The following is a 19,833-nucleotide window of genomic DNA, read 5'->3' as shown; positions in this document are numbered from 1 at the left end:
AAAACTAAGGCTTAGACAATACGTTGATGTATCGATGCATCGTATCGTTTGACAACTATCGATAGTCAAGGCTGTGTATCGTTTCTGTGTAAAGGAATGCTTTTATTTTGTATTAAATTTGGAATCGTCAATTATTTTTTGCATTAAATGCAGAGCTTCTCTGCATATTCTACGTAAAGGAGAAGAGAGAGTGAAGAAAGGCGAGAGTCGGGTGGTTAAGACATTGCATGTAGTAATGTAAATACTGTTGAAAAATATTAAAATATCCACAGTTAAAAATTAATGAAGAGTCAGTTTCACAAAACGACAGCTGATACCAACTAGAAGGAGGAAAATAAAACTGAATATCTGACAACTGGATCTGACTGAAGTTACAGAAAATGACTACAAATAAGTACCAAAACAGCATCTTGTTTAAAATTGCAAACTGGTTCGTAGTGCAAATTCATATACACTGGAAGATATTGGAAGATATGAGAAGACACCTTGATGTCTTCAGTATCTTCCATGACAACAGGTATTTTGACAGGTGTTTTCTATGATTTAGGTGGCGCAGTTATACGTGGTTAGCACAGGTGTAGTGATTTGCCTTAGTTCCTAATCATGACATTGTGCTGGATATTGTAACGACTTGGAACACTGATGGACCAATCATCATGCAGCATTCTAACAATCCATTTTATAACAAGACTCATGAGCCTGGGGCAATTGAGGTCAGCTGGATTTGCCAATTGCGTTTCTCAAGCACTGTTTTTTTTTTGTTTGAAATAAACACAGGTATATGGTATTGATTGTAGATTCTACCTTAAGGAACACTGTATTCTAATCTGTATGTTTCTTCTCATGCAGAATCCCTGAAGGGCCCATTGATCAGGGCCCTGCCTCAGCAGGAAGAGTGCGGGCTTTGGAAGAGCAGCTCATTAAGGCCAAAGAGCAGATCGAGAACTTCAGGAAGCAGGCTGGAGACGGTCAGTCCAGTGTCTCAAACCCACACGCTGTGGCTGAACACGATTAGCACTTTGCTGCATTCCATCGAGTACACTGGACAATACATTGGGTTTTTTGTTTGTGTTTTTTTAAGGTGTGATAATAGGATGTGCTTAAATACTTTTCATGCTAACTGTCTTATTTTGTCTTTCTCTTTTTTATTAAAACATTATGTATTTATTTTTTGACAAACACAATTACCTGGTTCAGGTTTTTTGGGGGGTTGAGCAATTCAAATCGTCCAGCGTACAAAAAACAAAAATAAACACTGTACAAAAAAACTATCCAAATCAAGTTGCCATGAAAATGGAGTATGCTACTCCGCTAACAAAATGGAGGTCCCGCTTCCATATCTGTCTGCTATACTGGATGTGATGTCCTGTCCCGAAACTAACTCTCTGTTGCTCGGGCAGTTCATCCAACTCCAACCTCGGATATCTGCTCAATCTCTGTTAGAGCTCTGTTAGGGGGTCGCTTAGTTCCTGTACCCAGTCGTTTCAGCAACACAGACGGACCAATGTTTCGGCAGGAGCAGCGCTGTGACCCCTATGGCTTACAGCAGCCCCGATCTGTATAATTGGGACCCTTTTATTCCTGACGCTCTGCTGCACCATGCCCACCTGTTGATTAGAAGCTCACAGCTGGTAATCACACACACTCTGATAAACACAGCAGGCAGGCTGCTACGCACAGAGCGTCAGGTTCCCCCTTAAAAACCAATCCCACTATTTATTTATTTCTACCATCACAACACTCATATTTACAATAAACAATCACAGATGTCTCCTCCTTATGTGCTTGGCCTCAGACCCACGACAGTAGAAAATAAGACTTATCTTAACAAATGTATTTATGTTGCTTAGGTTTTTATTGTTGTCTGTTTAAGTTATTATATCCTGGATAATAAGTAATTCTATCCCTGTGGCCTCTAGAATTCTCAGAATCATGTCTAACCCTCCAAGTACATCTGGCACACCAGAGTGTAACCATTAACCTGTCCCCCTGCAACACTCAGCTCCAATTACAATTACTAACCAACCATTGACACACTCTTCTGTGGTTGCATTTCAATGTTTATTTATTGTTTAAATCTTTTTTTTTTTTTTCTTTGGCAGGTCCTGGAAAAAATCAAGAGATTTTACGGCGCAGAATTGCCAACGGCGTCAAGGAGCTGTGGTATTTCATCCGTAGTGAATTAAAGAAAGTCACACAGATGGAAGGAAGTGATCTACAGAAATATACAGCTGGGTTATTGGAAGATCTTGGACACCAGCAAAGGTACTTATATTGGAAATGATCAATTTATTAATTTCAACTAGGGATGCAACAGTTATGATTTTCCCAAACCGAAACCAACATTTGCATAAAATTCCAAACCGAACAATACCGAAAAAAGATACAGCTGAACCGGAACAAAGTCGGTGGCATTTTCGTGAGCTCGTCCCTTATTAATTTTAATATGGTAACATAAATCAACAGTTATGACACAACAGAGCTGTTTTCTTTTCAGGTTTCTAAACCAGTTTGTTGATTAAAAAGGTGCTGGTGCTCGTACTAGCGGGCATACGCAAACCGGTGTACCCTAACCTAAACCTTGTGTTAAAAAAATGCATCCTAAGAAGTGTAAAGATGAAGCTGGAAGTTTTTGAGGCATGTCTGTTACATTCTGTGTAGATGTGACAGAAAGATAATGATTCTTGGTGGTAAATCTCCCTCCTGACCTGTGAGGAAACAGAGTACCCTGGACTGCTTGGCCTGACACTTCGTTCCTAGGGTTAAAAGGAAGTCGGTCATTTAGAAAAGGGGCGGAGCTTCGGTACATTAACTCATCGACACGGAAAGGAAATGATGTGGCAGCCGCAGATTGGAGGAGCGGCTGCAATCGTTTACCAAGGTGTCATGAGTGACAATATAAGTAGGGGTCGAAGCGACGTAATCTGTTCCTTCATTTTGGTTATTGAAAAAGAACCCGGAAGGACCTGTGCTTTGAATATAAGTATCGTGAGTGTTTGTTTGTCTTGTCTAATTGTTGCTTGTTATTGTTAGACAGTTAACACGTCGCCAGAGGCCAGCACAAACCTGGAACAGCACTGCACTCATATCACCATAAACTGTATCCACAAGCACTAATTCACGCACTAACGGACTTGTGTATGTGTTTTGTGTTTCATGTGGGTGTACAATAAACGGGACTATTAGTTTGCGACCAACCCGGGGATTACAAAGTAAGTAATACACGCCGCTGTATTACTTACCATCTTTATTGTTTATTGTTTGTTTTGCCGTCAGGCACTGGACATAAAACTAATAAAACAATCTTTGCACCTGGATTATAATTGTCTGTCTGTCGCATTGATCACCTGCACCTGCACACTATTAACCACTTTGCCACAGTAGACCTAATAAAAATAATTCAATAATAAATTAATTAAATAATTAAATAATGATGCAAAAGTACTGAAAGAAAATAAAATGTTAATTGAGATCACAAACCATTGTGAAGCTGTAAACAAGCGAAAGGGACACTGCGGACAACTGCTTTAATGAGATGCTTCTGTGAGCAGGTCCGTTTATTTGTATTAAGGTAGCTTCATTTGCTGTGCATGTATTGGAATTAGTTTAGTTTTTCTGATTACTTCGATTGAATTCAAGTGTAAGGGCTTTTCCTTCGAATGAGACATAAAACCGAGGTCCTATTGTAAGTGACTCTGCAGCAGCAGTTGTGATGCATAGTTCACCCCCTAGTCTCTGTAAGTTGCTTTGGATAAAAGCGTCAGCTAAATAACACATTAATAATAATAATAATAATAATAATAATAATAATAATAATAATAATAATAGAGTCCTATGTATTCTAGTAGCAAGCTATAATAAACCAGCATATAAATAAGTAATTTGCATATGTTTTTTGGTTGGCTGGCGACAGGCATGAGTTCTAGCTTTAGTTTTTTGTTGACATAAATCTAGTTGACATTTTAAAGTGTTCCCTCATCAGAAACTAGTTTAAAAAGCTGCCAGATATCTCAGTCACATTTTGATTAAATAATTGCAATTTTGAAAATCATGAACTGCAGCTCCACTCAGACTTGCCACTTACAAGCGACCACGGCAACAGAGTTGAATGTCTCTTAATACATTCTTTTCTTCTTTCTATGCTGTGTTTAATTGTATAATACCTAAACAAAACTGTGTGTATAATAATGCTATTTCCTGTTCCCTTAGCTGCACAAATGCCGTTTGTTTTTTCGGGTTTAAACTTTCATTTTGGTTTTACCGAAAACGATTGGATGTCAAAAACAGCTGAAAGAGTTGATAAAAAAAATGATCATAAGCGACTGCAATTAAGGATAGACCCCCTACGATGGATCCTTGTTCAAAAAATAGAGCCCGATGGGCAGATTGCATGTGTCCGTCACATTCTACATGGTGAACACGAGGTCTGCCTTCACCAAACTTTACACTCCTAGCCGCCTGTAGACATTCCAGATTGCAGCTGGCTATAATCTAATGAGCTCTGCCTTTTATACAAATTGAACCATTCAGGTACTAGGTGATTATTACACAATCAAAAAAAATAAACAAACTATGTTATGCATTAATAATTACGTTTATATATTTTTATGGACCTACCACTGCTTAACTAAACTATACTGGAATGCCCGCCTCTTTCATATAGGAATGTGTACCACCTTTGAAATGGTAGCAATCAAGTACGATTTACTGGGATAATTGTGTTCTTTACAGGGAAAGCGATGGCAGCAACCATTAACTTTATTTGCGCAAAATAATAATTTCAGGATTTGGTCAATGAGTTTTAGAGCTGTGTAATTTGAATACAACAGTTATCTGGATTTCTTATCAGGCAGAAATGAGGTTAAATGCACTCAGAAAAAGATTTAGTAGGCGGACTCCGGCTAGTACCATTATTCGTACTGTAGCAGCTAGAGAATTAAAAAAACATAAAGATAATCCTTAGGATTGGGAAACTCTACAGGACAGTATAGTTTACTGGATTTAACAGTACACTCTGAAATATTCCTGGAGGTTAGTGCTGGGAACCTGAGCCTATTTCTCCTGGATCCATTCCCTACACGATGATAAACCATATAAATAATTCAGGGCTGTAATCCAGTCTTCTGGCTATCACTGCAAACCTTTCAGTACCGATTACTAGGCAAAATCATATGTCAGTTCTGAACCTTTACCTAACAACAATAATAAAACATGGGTAATGTATGATAATTAAGGGACGGTGGCATTGCTGAAGCGTGTTACAAGGTAAAAATGGAATGGAATGGAAATGTACTTACCTCTGCTTGTCTGAAATAATCATTGTAGTCCACTGAAAGAGCTAGCTTTATGACAGCAGGGTTCGCAGTGGTTTTAGAACAGGTGCCATTAATCAGTGTCATCTTTTCCGTTACTGATTAATTGCAGAACTGCTGACCGATGTATTTTCTCGTGCATGTAAACCCAGCCAATGAGAGTACAAAAACAGGTAAGAAAATTGGTCTTGGATTCATACTGTAATTATTTATCATTTGTAAAATAATTAAAGATAATGGGAAAAAAGATAATGATATAATCAGTGTACCCACAGTTCTGAATTATTAAAGCAATTAAACTCCAATAACAAAGCTGCTTCTAATTTTGCTTTAAATAAAATATTCTGCCTTTCAAAACTATTTATATTTATAGACATTTAATAAATATATTTTTAAAACGGTTTGTCAGTAATTAACCCTATGTAACTGAATGACAAGAGGAAAACAATATTTGCAAGTTCTTAAATCGGTAATTCCATAAGAATATTTTTTTAATGTAACATTTTAAATACTGAGGGCATTCATTTCTGTATTCCAGGTTTGTAGGGTGGGCGATCTGGTTTATATAGATTGAAAAATAATAATAATAAATAAATAATTAAAAATGAGTTGCAATGATAAGCTTTGTCCTAATTTCAACACATATTTTTATGCACCGAAATTGAGAGGAGGGCACATCACTGCCGCCTGTTAAGCGTAAACGTGCTTTCCAACCTGACATTTTAATGTGTCAGGTTACATCCACTTTGTAATAGGGCTCTATACTCAAACCGTTTTCCATAAATTCGGTGCTAGCATTATTTTTTCTGAAGGCTATAAACCTCCACATAAGCTGTCAAACAATAAGTGAATCATACACAGCGTCTATAAATAAACCGTATGCACTGTGACTTACCACATTCTTATTTTCTTTCATATTGTGTTCCTAAGAATACAAAATAAATGCTTTAGAAATAGTGTCAGTAATACTGAATTTGTGTTAAATTTTTGGCGTATAGAGCCCAGTGTGTCAGGAAAATTCCATAATGTTTGCATTAGAAATAACATTGTATTACCCATTAAGGTCCCTATATGATAGTAAGGCTTTTTAAATATTACAGTGCATATTTAGTAGTGATATTTTTTATAGTCTAAAAACAACAATTTGATTACTTTTCTACTTTTTTTAAAGTTTAATACTAGTTTTGAGTTTTAAAAATCCATAGAATGTTCATATTGACTGTCTAATTTCATGTTGTTTTTTTTGCCATTGTAATCACTAATACTTGTATTAATCATTTATGCAGTGGCAAAAGAGCCACATTCAGAAGCAGGGCTTGTATCAGCTGTGCCAGGTTCCAGTTATGCAGTGGCAAAAGAGCCACATTCAGAAGCAGGGCTTGTATCAGCTGTGCCAGGTTCCAGTTATGCAGTGGCAAAAGAGCCACATTCAGAAGCAGGGCTTGTATCAGCTGTGCCAGGTTCCAGTTATGCAGTGGCAAAAGAGCCACATTCAGAAGCAGGGCTTGTATCAGCTGTGCCAGGTTCCAGTTATGCAGTGGCAAAAGAGCCACATTCAGAAGCAGGGCTTGTATCAGCTGTGCCAGGTTCCAGTTATGCAGTGGCAAAAGAGCCACATTCAGAAGCAGGGCTTGTATCAGCTGTGCCAGGTTCCAGTTATGCAGTGGCAAAAGAGCCACATTCAGAAGCAGGGCTTGTATCAGCTGTGCCAGGTTCCAGTTATGCAGTGGCAGGAGAGACACAGTCAGAAGCAGGGCTTGTACCAGCTGTGCCAGGTTCCAGTTATGCAGTGGCAGGAGAGACACAGTCAGAAGCAGGGCTTGTACCAGCTGTGCCAGGTTCCAGTTATGCAGTGACAGGAGAGCCATAGACAGAAGCAGGGCTTGTATCAGCTGTGCCAGGTTCCAGTTATGCAGTGGCAGGAGAGCCATAGTCAGAAGCAGGGCTTGTACCAGCTGTGCCAGGTTCCAGTTATGCAGTGGCAGGAGAGACACAGTCAGAAGCAGGGCTTGAACCAGCTGTGCCAGGTTCCAGTTATGCAGTGGCAGGAGAGCCATAGTCAGAAGCAGGGCTTGTACCAGCTGTGCCAGGTTCCAGTTATGCAGTGGCAGGAGAGCCATAGTCAGAAGCAGGGCTTGTACCAGCTGTGCCAGGTTCCAGTTATGCAGTGGCAGGAGAGCCATAGTCAGAAGCAGGGCTTATACCCAGTATTACTACTCCTACTACTCAGTGTCAGCTACTCCTGATTTATTACCTAGCATTACTGATGCTCCATCTGAGACAAAGCAGATCAGGCGATCTTGAAGAATTTATTTTGTGAAACCATGACTATATTGTATCAGCATTACTGGCAGCAGGTTCCACTAAATCAGGGAAGAATGTTACAGGTTCATCTGAACCACAGAGGCAAGCTCTAATGTAGATATAAACAGACTTTTTACTGACTGTAGTAGACTCATCAATCAGAACTGCCCATTTGGATTCAATCTTTATAACACTTTCTGCAAGTTTCTTTCCTCATTTCATTTGCATTTGAGAAGCAAAGGTACGCCCCATGTCAAGGCCATTTAAAACTTGCAAATCAAAGTCAGGAGGCAAGTCTGTAAATGGCCTCCCTGATTTTACAATCTTGTAAATGGTTTGAAGCACTCTATCTGTTATTTCATACATCTCTCTTTGGTGTCTCTTGCCCATTCATCAGACAGGTGAATGTGTTTACTGGAGCTTGTGCCCAGTTACTGTAAATTTGCACAAACTGTACATCCTATCTATCTATCTATCTATCTATCTATCTATCTATCTATATATATATATATATATATATATATATATATATATATATATATATATATTTCTAAAAACTGGTTTTGTGTCCAACATTCCGGAAATTCCTGGGTATCCTGCAGTTTTATAACATCCTCAGCAGCTGTATTATCAGGTGATGCGGTATCATCTGAGTTAGGAATTAATCCTGACACTGTCTGTCTAGGTATGTTTGTCTGAAGACCTGGAACCTGGCACAGCTGGTATTTCTTTTAGATAGAAAGAAACCTCTGCACCCCTTCAAAAATATTTTTGGCAAAGAGCGTGAAGATTACTTTTAACTACATTTGACTCTTAAGAAACAAACCGAAAACAAACTATGTGGACAGCTTAAAAAATGGACTGGTCTTGAACTGAAACTCTGCCTGTCAAATGCCTGATTGTGAGAACATGGACCTGTGAGTAGACTTCAGGAGTTCCCCTTGTTAGCTTTTTACAACCTGAGTCCTGGGTAGCACCGATAAACACTGATATCCCCTCCATTAAAGGTCAGAGCAGCTTTCTGGATTAAAATCTGGATGGTTTTTTCGGCACCCTATATTATATTTTTGAGAATACACTGTGGTGTGCATTTTTTAAAAAAAACTTGTTGTCCAAGGGACAAAATGCTAGAAAAATCTACTTGCCCCCTCCCCGTCGTACAAAACACAAAAAAGTAGAACATAACTTGGTCTTATATAACAGTGAACACAATCAATCAATTAGTGATTAACAGGGGCGGATCTACCCTAAATTCTTCAAGATACATAAATGCTTCCCTGTGACCCCACCTCACCTCAACAAATGTATAACATACTTTAAGGAAATGTGCCTTTCAGTGCAGTTTGGAGCACATTTGATACTAAGTTTAAATAACATACTAAGAGTACAACTATAATAAGCAATACTTGGTTATTCAAATATAAAAATAGCTTCTGACTCTCTCGATAAGCTAAGTTCAGCTTCTGATGCACAGGTGTTTTAGTTGTTGCATCACAGATACCAGTGCTTTGTGGAATCCACATTTGTCTTGACATTCTTTCAGTTTTGTAACTGCTGAACCCCAGATTTGTCAAGTTTCTCTGCATTTGTCAAGTTTCTCTACATTTATTTTTATACTGTTTTTCAACCAAAATGCACACATAATTTACAGTAGGCTCCATCAAATTCTGCAAAGAGAAAAAAGTTTTTTCTTTTGTTTATTTTTATTATATACTTTTTTTTTTAAACAGTGTACATTTTACAGTTATTATTCCTCATCTAACATCATGTCCAACTGGAACACTGCCACATTCTACTCTCACCGAAAAATAAATACACAAATGAATTAATACATAAACACATTGCCATGTCATTTACAGTCTGTATTTTATTTTAAAATAATAATAGAATATTGTACAGATAATCTAAGCATTTCATTTCTATCATTATAAACATAGTTGGCAATCTTCATGTTTTAATAGTTTCACAAACCAATAAAAATTAATATAGCGTTTAAATTAAATGAAAAAAAAAAATGTAAATATGGTAAATAGCAAATTAGGTTAGGAACAATAAAATCGAAAGAAAAAAAAAAGTTTGTTTTGAAATGCTTCTAAACAGTAAACTTCCCAACAAGTACGCGCTTGACCACAAAGTAGACTCAGAAATAATTTTATAAATTACACAACACAATTTTTTCTAATCCGCTAATACCTTAGTGACTATGGTATTATTACTTTACTAGATTGCTTCATTTAAATGTCAGGTTCATGTATTAAGAAAGCAGTATCACTTATTTGCTAATTTACAAAAAATGTAAATAATACCTTAAGTTTATAAGATTAGTCTGTGCCCTGCCAGAGGCTGTCTTGGCAGCCATTATTGGGTTTCCTTGTAACCAATTGAAGATCCGCTTTTTCCACAGCTAGCCAATCAGAAGTGACAGGAGTGGGCCGTAAACACTTTTAAAAATGTTTTTATGTAGGTGTTAGACTTCCGCAGTTCAGATTCCAGAAACTTGTGTGGCTCTCTAGCAACAGAACGAACATAGGAAAAATGAATAAATAAAAACTATTTGTCTAACGGGCAAAGTATTATGGCAAAACTTGTATTCCCTCACACAAATCTTGTTGTCCCGGACGTTGGGCGATATGAATTAATCAATAATATTTAAACAGTATAGCTAAACTTAATGGGACATCATTGCATAAATAAAGGCTTGACTATAATATCAGCTTTTGCTGCAAGAAAAATGGGTTTATATTCCATAAAGTTCCTATATATAGCATACATCCTGTGAAGCACGTTGCTGCGCTTCTAAAATAAAAGAGAATGCATAATATTTCTAACACACATGTATTTTCATTTTAAAACATGATATCTGGCTCTACTCTAGGTTAAGGAAATCGCTGTCTGCCGATCTGGCTTTCAGATAGTCTTGCACTTTTATGGTCACCTGAGCAGTGAAATTGTCCCCACCCCTTCAGGCTTTCTTTCCTGTCATAACCAACCGGCTACTTCCCTAATGACTGACATGCTTTACAGCCAGTAACATGCTCAATCCCAAAGACAGGGGTGAAATGACCTAAGAAGTGCAAGGGTAATGCATGTCCTGAAAAGCAAGCAAAGAGAGTGAGAACTTTCTTTAACCTAGAAGAGTACCAGCTGTTTTCAAATGATAATACGTGTTTGTGATGTCAGTGAATGGAAGTGATTTGTGATATACATGGGTGACATGTCTCTGTGTTGCAGGTCAATCATGACTGATCTGCACCACCTCAGTCAAACAGACGGGGCTGGTGACTGGAGAGAGAAGGAAGCCAGGGACCTTTCCAATCTGGTTCAGAACAGAATAACATACCTTCAGGTAAACTGCAAGAAATTCCTTCTACCATCTGAATTTGCATTACATCATGTTTTTAGCTTTTGTTTTTATCCCATTATCTGTGTCCCTTATCATCATTTAGAAATTGTTAGTTTGTATTTTGCATTAAAAATCTTTAACAGACTATCTTAGGGAAGGAGAAATTACTGCTGGCCACCCCTTAAGCTCATTTCTATACTGACCTTGTTCTAGCAATTGCACCTTGATCAGGCTTGTAAAAAATATGTAAAATATCCATGAGTGCAGATTAATAACACATATAATTAAATATTAAACGTAAAAGAAACATATGCAAATTCAAAGGGTATACACTATTGATGATACAGTAATATTAGAGTGCACAGCTAAACTATGGAAGTCAGGGTTTTTAAGTAGCGAAGGAGACAGTGTGGAAGCAGCAGGTATTAAATGACACCTATTTAGTTTTTTTTTCTTTTTTAAGGACCAGGATTATAATGTCTGCGCAGATATCGGCTACTGTCAGTGGGACACTTGGTGATGTTAGTTTATCCAAACTGTACGGTGTTGTATAAGATAACAAGATTTGGAATCCCAATGAAAGTGAATTCCACTTCTCATACATAAAGAAGGAAATACAGCATTAGTTTCCAAGGTAATCAGTAACACCTTCAAATGGAGGACAATTTTGTCATGTTTGAAACAGGAGGAATAATAAGCAGTCATGTGGAATTCAGCATGGCGCACATAGCCAGACACAGCTGAAGCAGTACAGTTTGCGTTTAGCATAATAATATCCACTTTGAACACAGCCCTTCCTAAGCTTGGTCTTATCAGGTTCATACAGCAGACATTAGTCATGCTTAACAGGTTCTTTCATTATTTTCCATGTTCGCAAGTGGTAGCCAGACAGAGCCCCATCAACAGATGACTTTCCACACTTCATTAATAAAAAGTGTCGCTCTCTGTCTTACATAGAATCCTTTGGACGCTGGCATCTGTCATCGGGAACTCCAGCCCCCTATAGCTCCTTGAGAAACATCGTCACTGGCTTCTTCTTTTCTAATGAGTTTGAGCCCATGGGAGAGAGCCGTTCTGTGATTCCATCCCGATTAACCTTTGTATTTCATGATGCCTGGCACTGTCGTTAATCTTCCTATGCACTTTGAAACTTCCTATGCACTGGCCGTCTTTCCCCTTCACTCTCCTTTTTGAGACTCAATCCAACCATTTATCTAAGCCAATGACTTCAGCTGTCAGCCCCCTAGAACAGGAACATTAACACAAAATCAATGTCTGTGCTCAAGCAGTACATACAAGGCTTTCTTGCTTGTAGCTTTTAGCACCAGAAAAAGGGAAATGTTTACCGTTAATGTAAACAGTATGCAGATGCATATTGTGCATTAAGGCATGTCGAGGCTCAGTGACTGTAGAATGTTTAGCTGCTTGTTTTTTCTTTATTTCTTTTAACAGCGCTTCTCGCTGAGATAAATAATAGCTTAGAGGGATCAGAAATGTGTGCCCGGTATATTAGGTGTTTAAAAATGTGGTGTCATGCATTTAATTAAAGGAGTTATAGCAAATACAATAATTCCATAAATCTTACCAGCTGTTCACTTCCAGTCACTTTATTGGTCTCACAGGTGCAGTGATGAATGATAATAATGGTATCTGGTGCAATTAAAGTTAAAGAAAGCTCTGTTTGCATGCCTTACTTTCAAGTAGTGTTGCACTTCCTTGGTCATATAACCCCTTGAAGGCCTTCATTTCTGTCATTAACCAACCAGCTGTCTCCCCTAACGACTGACGGGCTTTGCAGCCAGTGACATGATTTGTCCCCGAAGACAGGTGTAATGGCCCACTAAGCTAAATAATAACTGACTACCTGAACGTAAGGCATGCAGACTGAGAGCGTATAACCTCTTTGATATAAGACAGATGTTCCAGTATATGTTATCCAATAGACTTTTATGACGGGGTAATAGGAAGCACTTTGATGGCAGGTGCATTTGCAGCACATTTACCTGATAATTCCCTGAAGGAATTAGAGGCAGGTAATCACTGAGGAATGGTTACGTTTCTCTGCAGAACTATTTAAACACCTTGTAGCTCAATGGGAGTCAATGGGCACAAGCTCCTGATAATTGTGTTTGTTGTCACACTCTGGTTAGTATCACTCACATGTGTCAGTCATTCAACTGATAGTCACCCCACTTAATATCACTTTGGTAAGTAAAAGCATACAACTAAAAGGTTTACATGTACAGCAAGTTGCTGTAAAGCATTGAAATCTTCAAACATATAACACCTGAGCGCATACTGCAGTACTGCAGTGCATGTTGAGTGGGTATTGAATAGAAATGGTATTAATGAACACTACTGTCATCAATGCACTACCCACAGTACTATGTTTCCATTTCTGTCAGGGCTGTTGGTGAATTCCAGTCAACTCTGCTTATTGCCATCCCTTCCGCTCAGTGTCTTTGAAGTTATATTAAAAGGGTTTTACTTGATTTTATTTCTCAAATCCTGGAAATGTAAGATGCATCATTTATTGATAATCTGTGAATAAGCAGCATAGCAGCGAAGGGACTGTTGCTATGAAACTACAATGAATTATTGATGCGCTCCAGCCTGCCTGGTTGGCCGAGCGACAGTTTCATGTCCACCTGCTTAGATTCAGTAATGGCCCTACTTGTATGTGTGTTTAAAGAGTGCTGTACAATCCCATGTAGCACAGAGCGGGTATTCCATTAGCTCCTGGAAATGGCTTATGCTTACCAAGTCCCCAGTGATGACTGCATATCTAATTAAGAAAGTGCGCATCCTTTTGATTTTAACAAAGACTCAGCAACACAGAAAACGTGTGGAAAACGTGTGGTTTCATCACAATGCATCCCAGCAGCACTAGATTCAAACAAACGCGAGCGTGTAAGAAATCAATTACTGTGTCAGAAACATGCCTATGCGCCATGACTGCAGATTCAGAATTAGAGCCGTCAGTATGACCAAAATATTGATGACCATGACATGCATTACTAGCATGTACAGAATAGTGTAGAATAAGGACAAGCAGGGAAATGTTTATTATTATTATTATTATTTATTTCTTAGCAGACGCCCTTATCCAGGGCGACTTACAATCGTAAGCAAAAACATTTCAAGCGTCAATTTGATGAGAGATTTTCCAGATATATGCAAATAAACATGTGACTTTAGGTGTTATAAACTGTTGTTAATGAGGTTTAGAAACCAACTCAAAATATTGGTTCTCTTAGCATTGCAATATTGGTTTAGGTTTTGAAAAATAAAATCTCGGGAATCGGACGCCAAATTTCTAAGAGTTTGTCTCATGATTTCTTCAACGGTGGAGTTGGCAATACTGTATACACAGCTTGGGTATATCTCAGCTTTTTGTCAGAATCTTTTTGTTCCAATCACCCTGGATTGCATCAGCCACACCTATGCACGATTACCCCGGGATTACAGATTACAGATTGTAGATCTACATCTTCACTTGTTTGGTAAGAGGCGACTGGAGCAAAGGCTTTGAAAATATGTTGCATTTTAAGTTTTCATCACCTCATAAAACCCAGACATCCCTAAACTAGTATACTTCAAATCTTCCAATAATCTGTCTGACATACTGCAGAACAGCCTGTATAGGGTAACATCTGTTCAGTTTCTTTCATGATAAAATGAAAGATACTGGAATCATTTTGAGAGTTCAGGGACAAGACGGTGTTGCCGTTTGCCAATATGGAGTAATTGTAGTAAGAACCACAATAATGATTTTAAACATTATAAAACGTTACAGAGGCAGTACAAAAAAGAAAGCTCACAGTGTAAGCCCATTAGTCTGTTACACTCCCTGGATCATTTCAACTCAGCAGCGTCTTCCTGGGTCATGTTACTGGCTGCAAAGCATGTCAATCATTAATACTCAAGATGTAATTAGACCATGGGATCTACAGCACAGGAAGTCAGGTGCCAGGGGAACTACAGGTTAAAATGTTTGTAATCTAGAGTGTGGTACTTGAAAAAGTATGCTAATCTCTAATTAAAAACAATAATAATAATAATAATAATAATAATAATAATAATAATAATAATAATAATAATAATAATAACAGGCCCAGTGATAATGACTGCGATTCATCCTTGTGTCTTACACACATTGCCAGTGTCAGAGGCCTGAAAGAAAGACCTAGTCAGGTAATTGTCACACAATTATCAAATGTCTATGTGGCAGCATAAGTAAGGTGTTTCTTTCATGCTGAAGTTAAATGCAAATAGAATATTGAGCTCTTTTAATAACCTGCATGTAGACAACAAGAACCCTAATGTGCAGAGTAAAATGGACAGAGTATATAATCCATGCGTCACAGTTTTAATATACCTGAAGCCATTAGCTAACATTAATGGCAATTAGCATTTGAAATACTAATTGGCATTATTAGGATTATTCTTAGAAATAGGACTGCTTTTAAAGACTAATTGCTTGGCTGTCTGTGCATTAGTATCAGGCTCATGCCTATCAGATTTTCTAGTATTACAGGAACAAACCTGTTACTTGAATTAGCCACAAAGACACAGAACATGTTAATTCCGTGTCAATTACCTATCTTTCATTCAGGGGCTTTGTAACATCAAGGCTGGATTAAAGGGATTCCCATTGAATGGGAAAGGATTTGTCACACAACCTCCGCTGGACCACACAGCTGTGAGGAGGCTGTGTGGTCCAGTGGTTAAAGAAAAGGGCTTATAACCAGGAGGTCCCCGGTTCAAATCCCACCTCAGCCACTGACTCATTGCGTGACCCTGAGCAAGTCACTTAACCTCCTTGTGCTCCGTCTTTCGGGTGAGACGTAATTGTAAGTGACTATGCAGCTGATGCATAGTTCACACACCCTAGTCTCTATGTCGCCTGGGATAAAGGCGTCTGCTAAATAAACAAATAATAATAATAACTGAAGGAAGTAATACCAAAAAAACATCCAGACCACACAGTTTGATGGAAAAGGTATAAAGAAAGATTTTGTGTAAAAAAAAACTTTTTACACAAAAATACAAACAAAGTTGCACCTCCTAGCTAAGGACTTTTTCAGACCTGCTAACCAGCAGTCTATTCCTCCCTGAGTCTATGAGAAGGTGAACCAGTTTATCTCCTTCAGTCACTGCGTGTGTATAATTGTGCCATGTTAAGTTTCCTCTCTACAGTATGTATCTATTTTAGAATGCATAATGTTTTGGGGTTTTTTTCAGTTTTGGCACGGCAACTTCTCGAATAGAGTTCATACAAACTGTTTTATAATTTCTAAAAACTAAATAAAGAAATTGTGGCTGAAGGGGATATAAAGAGCCCTGGCTCCACCTACTCACATATCTCCAGCAATCACAATATAAATTTCTTTCAGACACATTAATCTAACATGCAGAAATGCCAGGCGCATTGCATCGTACAAACATGAGCCCCTCTGTAACTGTCAGGGCAGCATTCTCCCACACGCCATTGCCACCACAAAGCATCCGGTAAATACTCTTTGTTTCTTTGTATTGCTTTGATTGATTTTTTTGTCTTTAGTTTGTTTAAAAGCAATCCAGAACTGTGCGCTGTGAGCCGCACCCTTCGATACACGCCAGCCTTGCAAAAATACCTAAAACAAAGATGAGTTTTAATAGCAAACTCTAGAATAATGAATACAATACACAGGGATTTGTTACATTTGCCAACATACCTATTAACCCATTAAGTACCAAATATTTCTTTCTTTGTATTTATGTCATTTGATACCTTACATTTAGACTTAACGTTTGCGGTTAACAAAATTAGAGTAAGTTATCATAACAATAAAAAAAATAGGTAAATGCTCCAAAAAATTCTCTGTGTCACACATTCCATACGTCAGTTTATGATGGTTATTAGACAACCTGTCAGAAGTCTGATGGGCTTGACTTGTTAGAGCCCTTGAGTTTTCATTGAACCCAGACTAAACATTTCCATCTGCAGCTGGGACTGACTTGAAAACGCTTCAAAATCAGACTCAGATTTACAGGGAAGTAATGTTAAAACTTTACAATCCATTAGTAAGACCTCACCTAGAATATTGTGTTCAGTTCTGGTCACCTCGTTACAAAAACGATATTGCTGCTCTAGAAAGAGTGCAAAGAAGAGCGACCAGAATTATCCCTGATTTAAAAGGCATGTCATATGCAGACAGGCTAAAAAATAATTGAATCTATTCAGTCTTGAACAAAAAAGACTACACGGTGATCTGATTTAGTCATCATTCTCAATTAGCTTCTTTACGCAAATGAACCTTATTGCAATAAACAGAACTATGCATATTGAAACAGCTGCTCTCTAACTCGCTTTGATGCCACTGTATTACAGACCCACATTATGACAAAGACAGGCACGGTTCTTGGTATTACCATTGTTAAAGTAAGTAGCAAACAGAGAGGGGAGCAGTCCAGGCATAGTGCATTAGTAGTCTGAGAGCACAAAGGCATTACTGTATGAAATACACAGCGAAGCGCTACCATTGTGTAGTATTCACAGAAGGCATTCTTATACAAAATGTATATTGACACCACCCATACAACCCTTATACTGTGGAATGGACTTGCAGAAACTTTTCCCTTCAAAGTTATAAATGGTGACAATAGTATACCAATAACACAGAAGATACACAGTATTTATTTATTTATTATAATACCGTTCATTTGTAAAGTCATCTACTGTATGGCACATGTTTTATTGTCAGCTGAAACATGTTGCAGTGTTTTGCATTCCACTGTATTGTACAAAGGTATGTCAGAACATTTCAAAACAGTGCCTTACCTGTAAACTGCTTTCTGTGCTAAATTTGAAGTTGTGTCTTGGGTTAACTTTATCTAGACCATTTGATTTTAGTCAGTCAAGTTCCCTCTTTCCCTTCCTTTTTCTAGGCTGAAGAGATTACATTTTTTTAACCTTTCCTCATAGCTCATGTCATTAAGTCCTGGGATCAGCCTAGTTGCGATTCTCTGTACCTTCTCGAATGTAATGATGCAAATTTTGTCATGGGTTGACCAACACTGCACACAGTATTCTAGATGGGGTCTAACTAGAGCATTGTACAATCTTACGTACAAACAAAACAGACTCTGAGTTCAAACTATAAAAAAGATAAACTGTATTTATTTTATAGAATAAACTAAGGCAAGTCAATTGAAAGGTTTCATGAACTGCTTGTCTCGACTTCATATAGTTCAACACAGAGCTGACCTAAAAGGGCCATACTGACGACCTGGGAGATCTTAAAAACATAATCACATAAGACATACAATAACTTGTGTTTACTAAAGCTAAATAGTTATGGAATATTAGCCAACATTTTTTTTTTTTAATAGATCTAGCCAGACTGCGTATTAAGCATGTGTCATGTTTAAACACAACACCAATTTTGCTGCATTTTGGCTGTACAGTACTTGCTTCTACCAAAGACTACCAATTGCCCCTGTAGTCTTTTCAAACCCCTGAAGAGCCTGAATGGGATACTTTACCTCTGAATCAAAATAGTCATATTGGGGAGATCAGTGAGTTATATACTGTATTGCTCAAGAGACATCCACTGCAAAATCAAAAACTAGTTTAAAAGTATCAGAAATAAACCAAAACAGAAACATACTGGGATTGAATTCTGCACTAACCACTGAATAACTTCTCCCCTCTGTATCACATGCCTGTGAATATGTCCCTGCATGTTAAAATCACATTGAGATGATTGATGACAGTAGTTCACGTAGGTCAGAGAGTGCAGTTTATTTCAGAACTGTTTTTTTTTGTCCCTAATCTCAGAACCCCAACGACTGCAGCAAAGCCAGGAAGCTGGTTTGCAACATCAACAAAGGCTGCGGTTACGGCTGTCAGCTCCATCACGTTGTCTACTGCTTCATGATCGCCTACGGCACCCAGCGCACCCTCATCCTGGAGTCCCAAAACTGGCGCTATGCCACGAGCGGCTGGGAGTCTGTCTTCAAAGCCGTCAGCGAGTCATGCACTGACAGATCGGGAACCTCCACAGGCCACTGGTCAGGTAAGGAGCGTAATTAATAACAAGCTGCTGGAGTCGCTTTGCTGCGGGCTCCAGGGATTGCTTGCATTCGCTTCTCTTCCTGGAGATGACGAGTGGCAGCAGTGGCTATTGTGTCTCGTTCAAGTATCTTTCTCCTGCTGGGATTAGCTCAGGCAAGCGTGTGCACAGACGGGGGGGGGGGGGGGGGGAAAGCAAGTCCTACTGATGGACGAATAGCTGATGAAAAACGCCAGCGGGGTCTGCTCGATTGACTTCCTGAGACAATTAGCATGAAGCCATTTGTGTGCCAAGACAGTCAAACCACACGGGTCTCTTTAGCGCATTTCTGTCTGGGAAAATGCTGTATGGAAACGACAGTGGTTAAAAGCGACAGCGGTATTTAGATCCATCATCGATCAATTGATTCAACTCCAGTGTCTGTGACAGTGTCGCCACACAGTTTACATACATACATAAATACATACAAACTCTTGTAAAATATCTATAGTGTAAATTGGTCATTTCTCTGTTTTCCTTTGCTTTTCCCATGGTTATACTTTGCATTTACTATCGTTTACCTTGGTTTGCCATGTTTTTTTTTAATATACTTTACCATACCTCTCTGGGTTTACAGTGCTTACCTATGCTTTACCACACACATCTTTATCAAAAGACCTTATGACACCAATAAAACGTCACAAAAACAGTGAGGGGGGAGCCTTTACAGCTAAAAAAAATACCTTTCCGAAATGAAATGTTAACTAACTGGACTGTCAACAGGGTTCTGATGAGACTAAACTGTGGGGAGGGGTTAACATTGTGGGATTGCATTAAT

General features: G+C 38.4%; 1 protein-coding gene across 27 annotated transcripts in view; it reads left to right on the top strand.

Annotated features, from left to right (window-relative positions):
* Nucleotides 1-19,833, top strand: part of LOC117424054 (alpha-(1,6)-fucosyltransferase-like) — a 215,233-nt gene that overhangs the window by 167,135 nt on the left and 28,265 nt on the right. For all 27 annotated transcript variants that reach the window (XM_034040254.3, XM_058991321.1, XM_034927878.2 and 24 more), the window contains 4 exons: nucleotides 850-968; nucleotides 2,103-2,265; nucleotides 10,848-10,962; nucleotides 18,782-19,019. In XM_034040254.3, the coding sequence (XP_033896145.1) occupies nucleotides 850-968; nucleotides 2,103-2,265; nucleotides 10,848-10,962; nucleotides 18,782-19,019 (635 nt within the window). The remainder of the gene's footprint in view (nucleotides 1-849; nucleotides 969-2,102; nucleotides 2,266-10,847; nucleotides 10,963-18,781; nucleotides 19,020-19,833) is intronic.

This window comes from Acipenser ruthenus, chromosome 18 (genome assembly GCF_902713425.1).
Source record: "Acipenser ruthenus chromosome 18, fAciRut3.2 maternal haplotype, whole genome shotgun sequence".
In the NCBI taxonomy this organism is placed as follows: Eukaryota; Metazoa; Chordata; class Actinopteri; order Acipenseriformes; family Acipenseridae; genus Acipenser; species Acipenser ruthenus.
The sequence above is the reverse complement of the archived record's forward strand: the minus strand, read 5'-3'. Positions and strand labels throughout refer to the sequence as shown.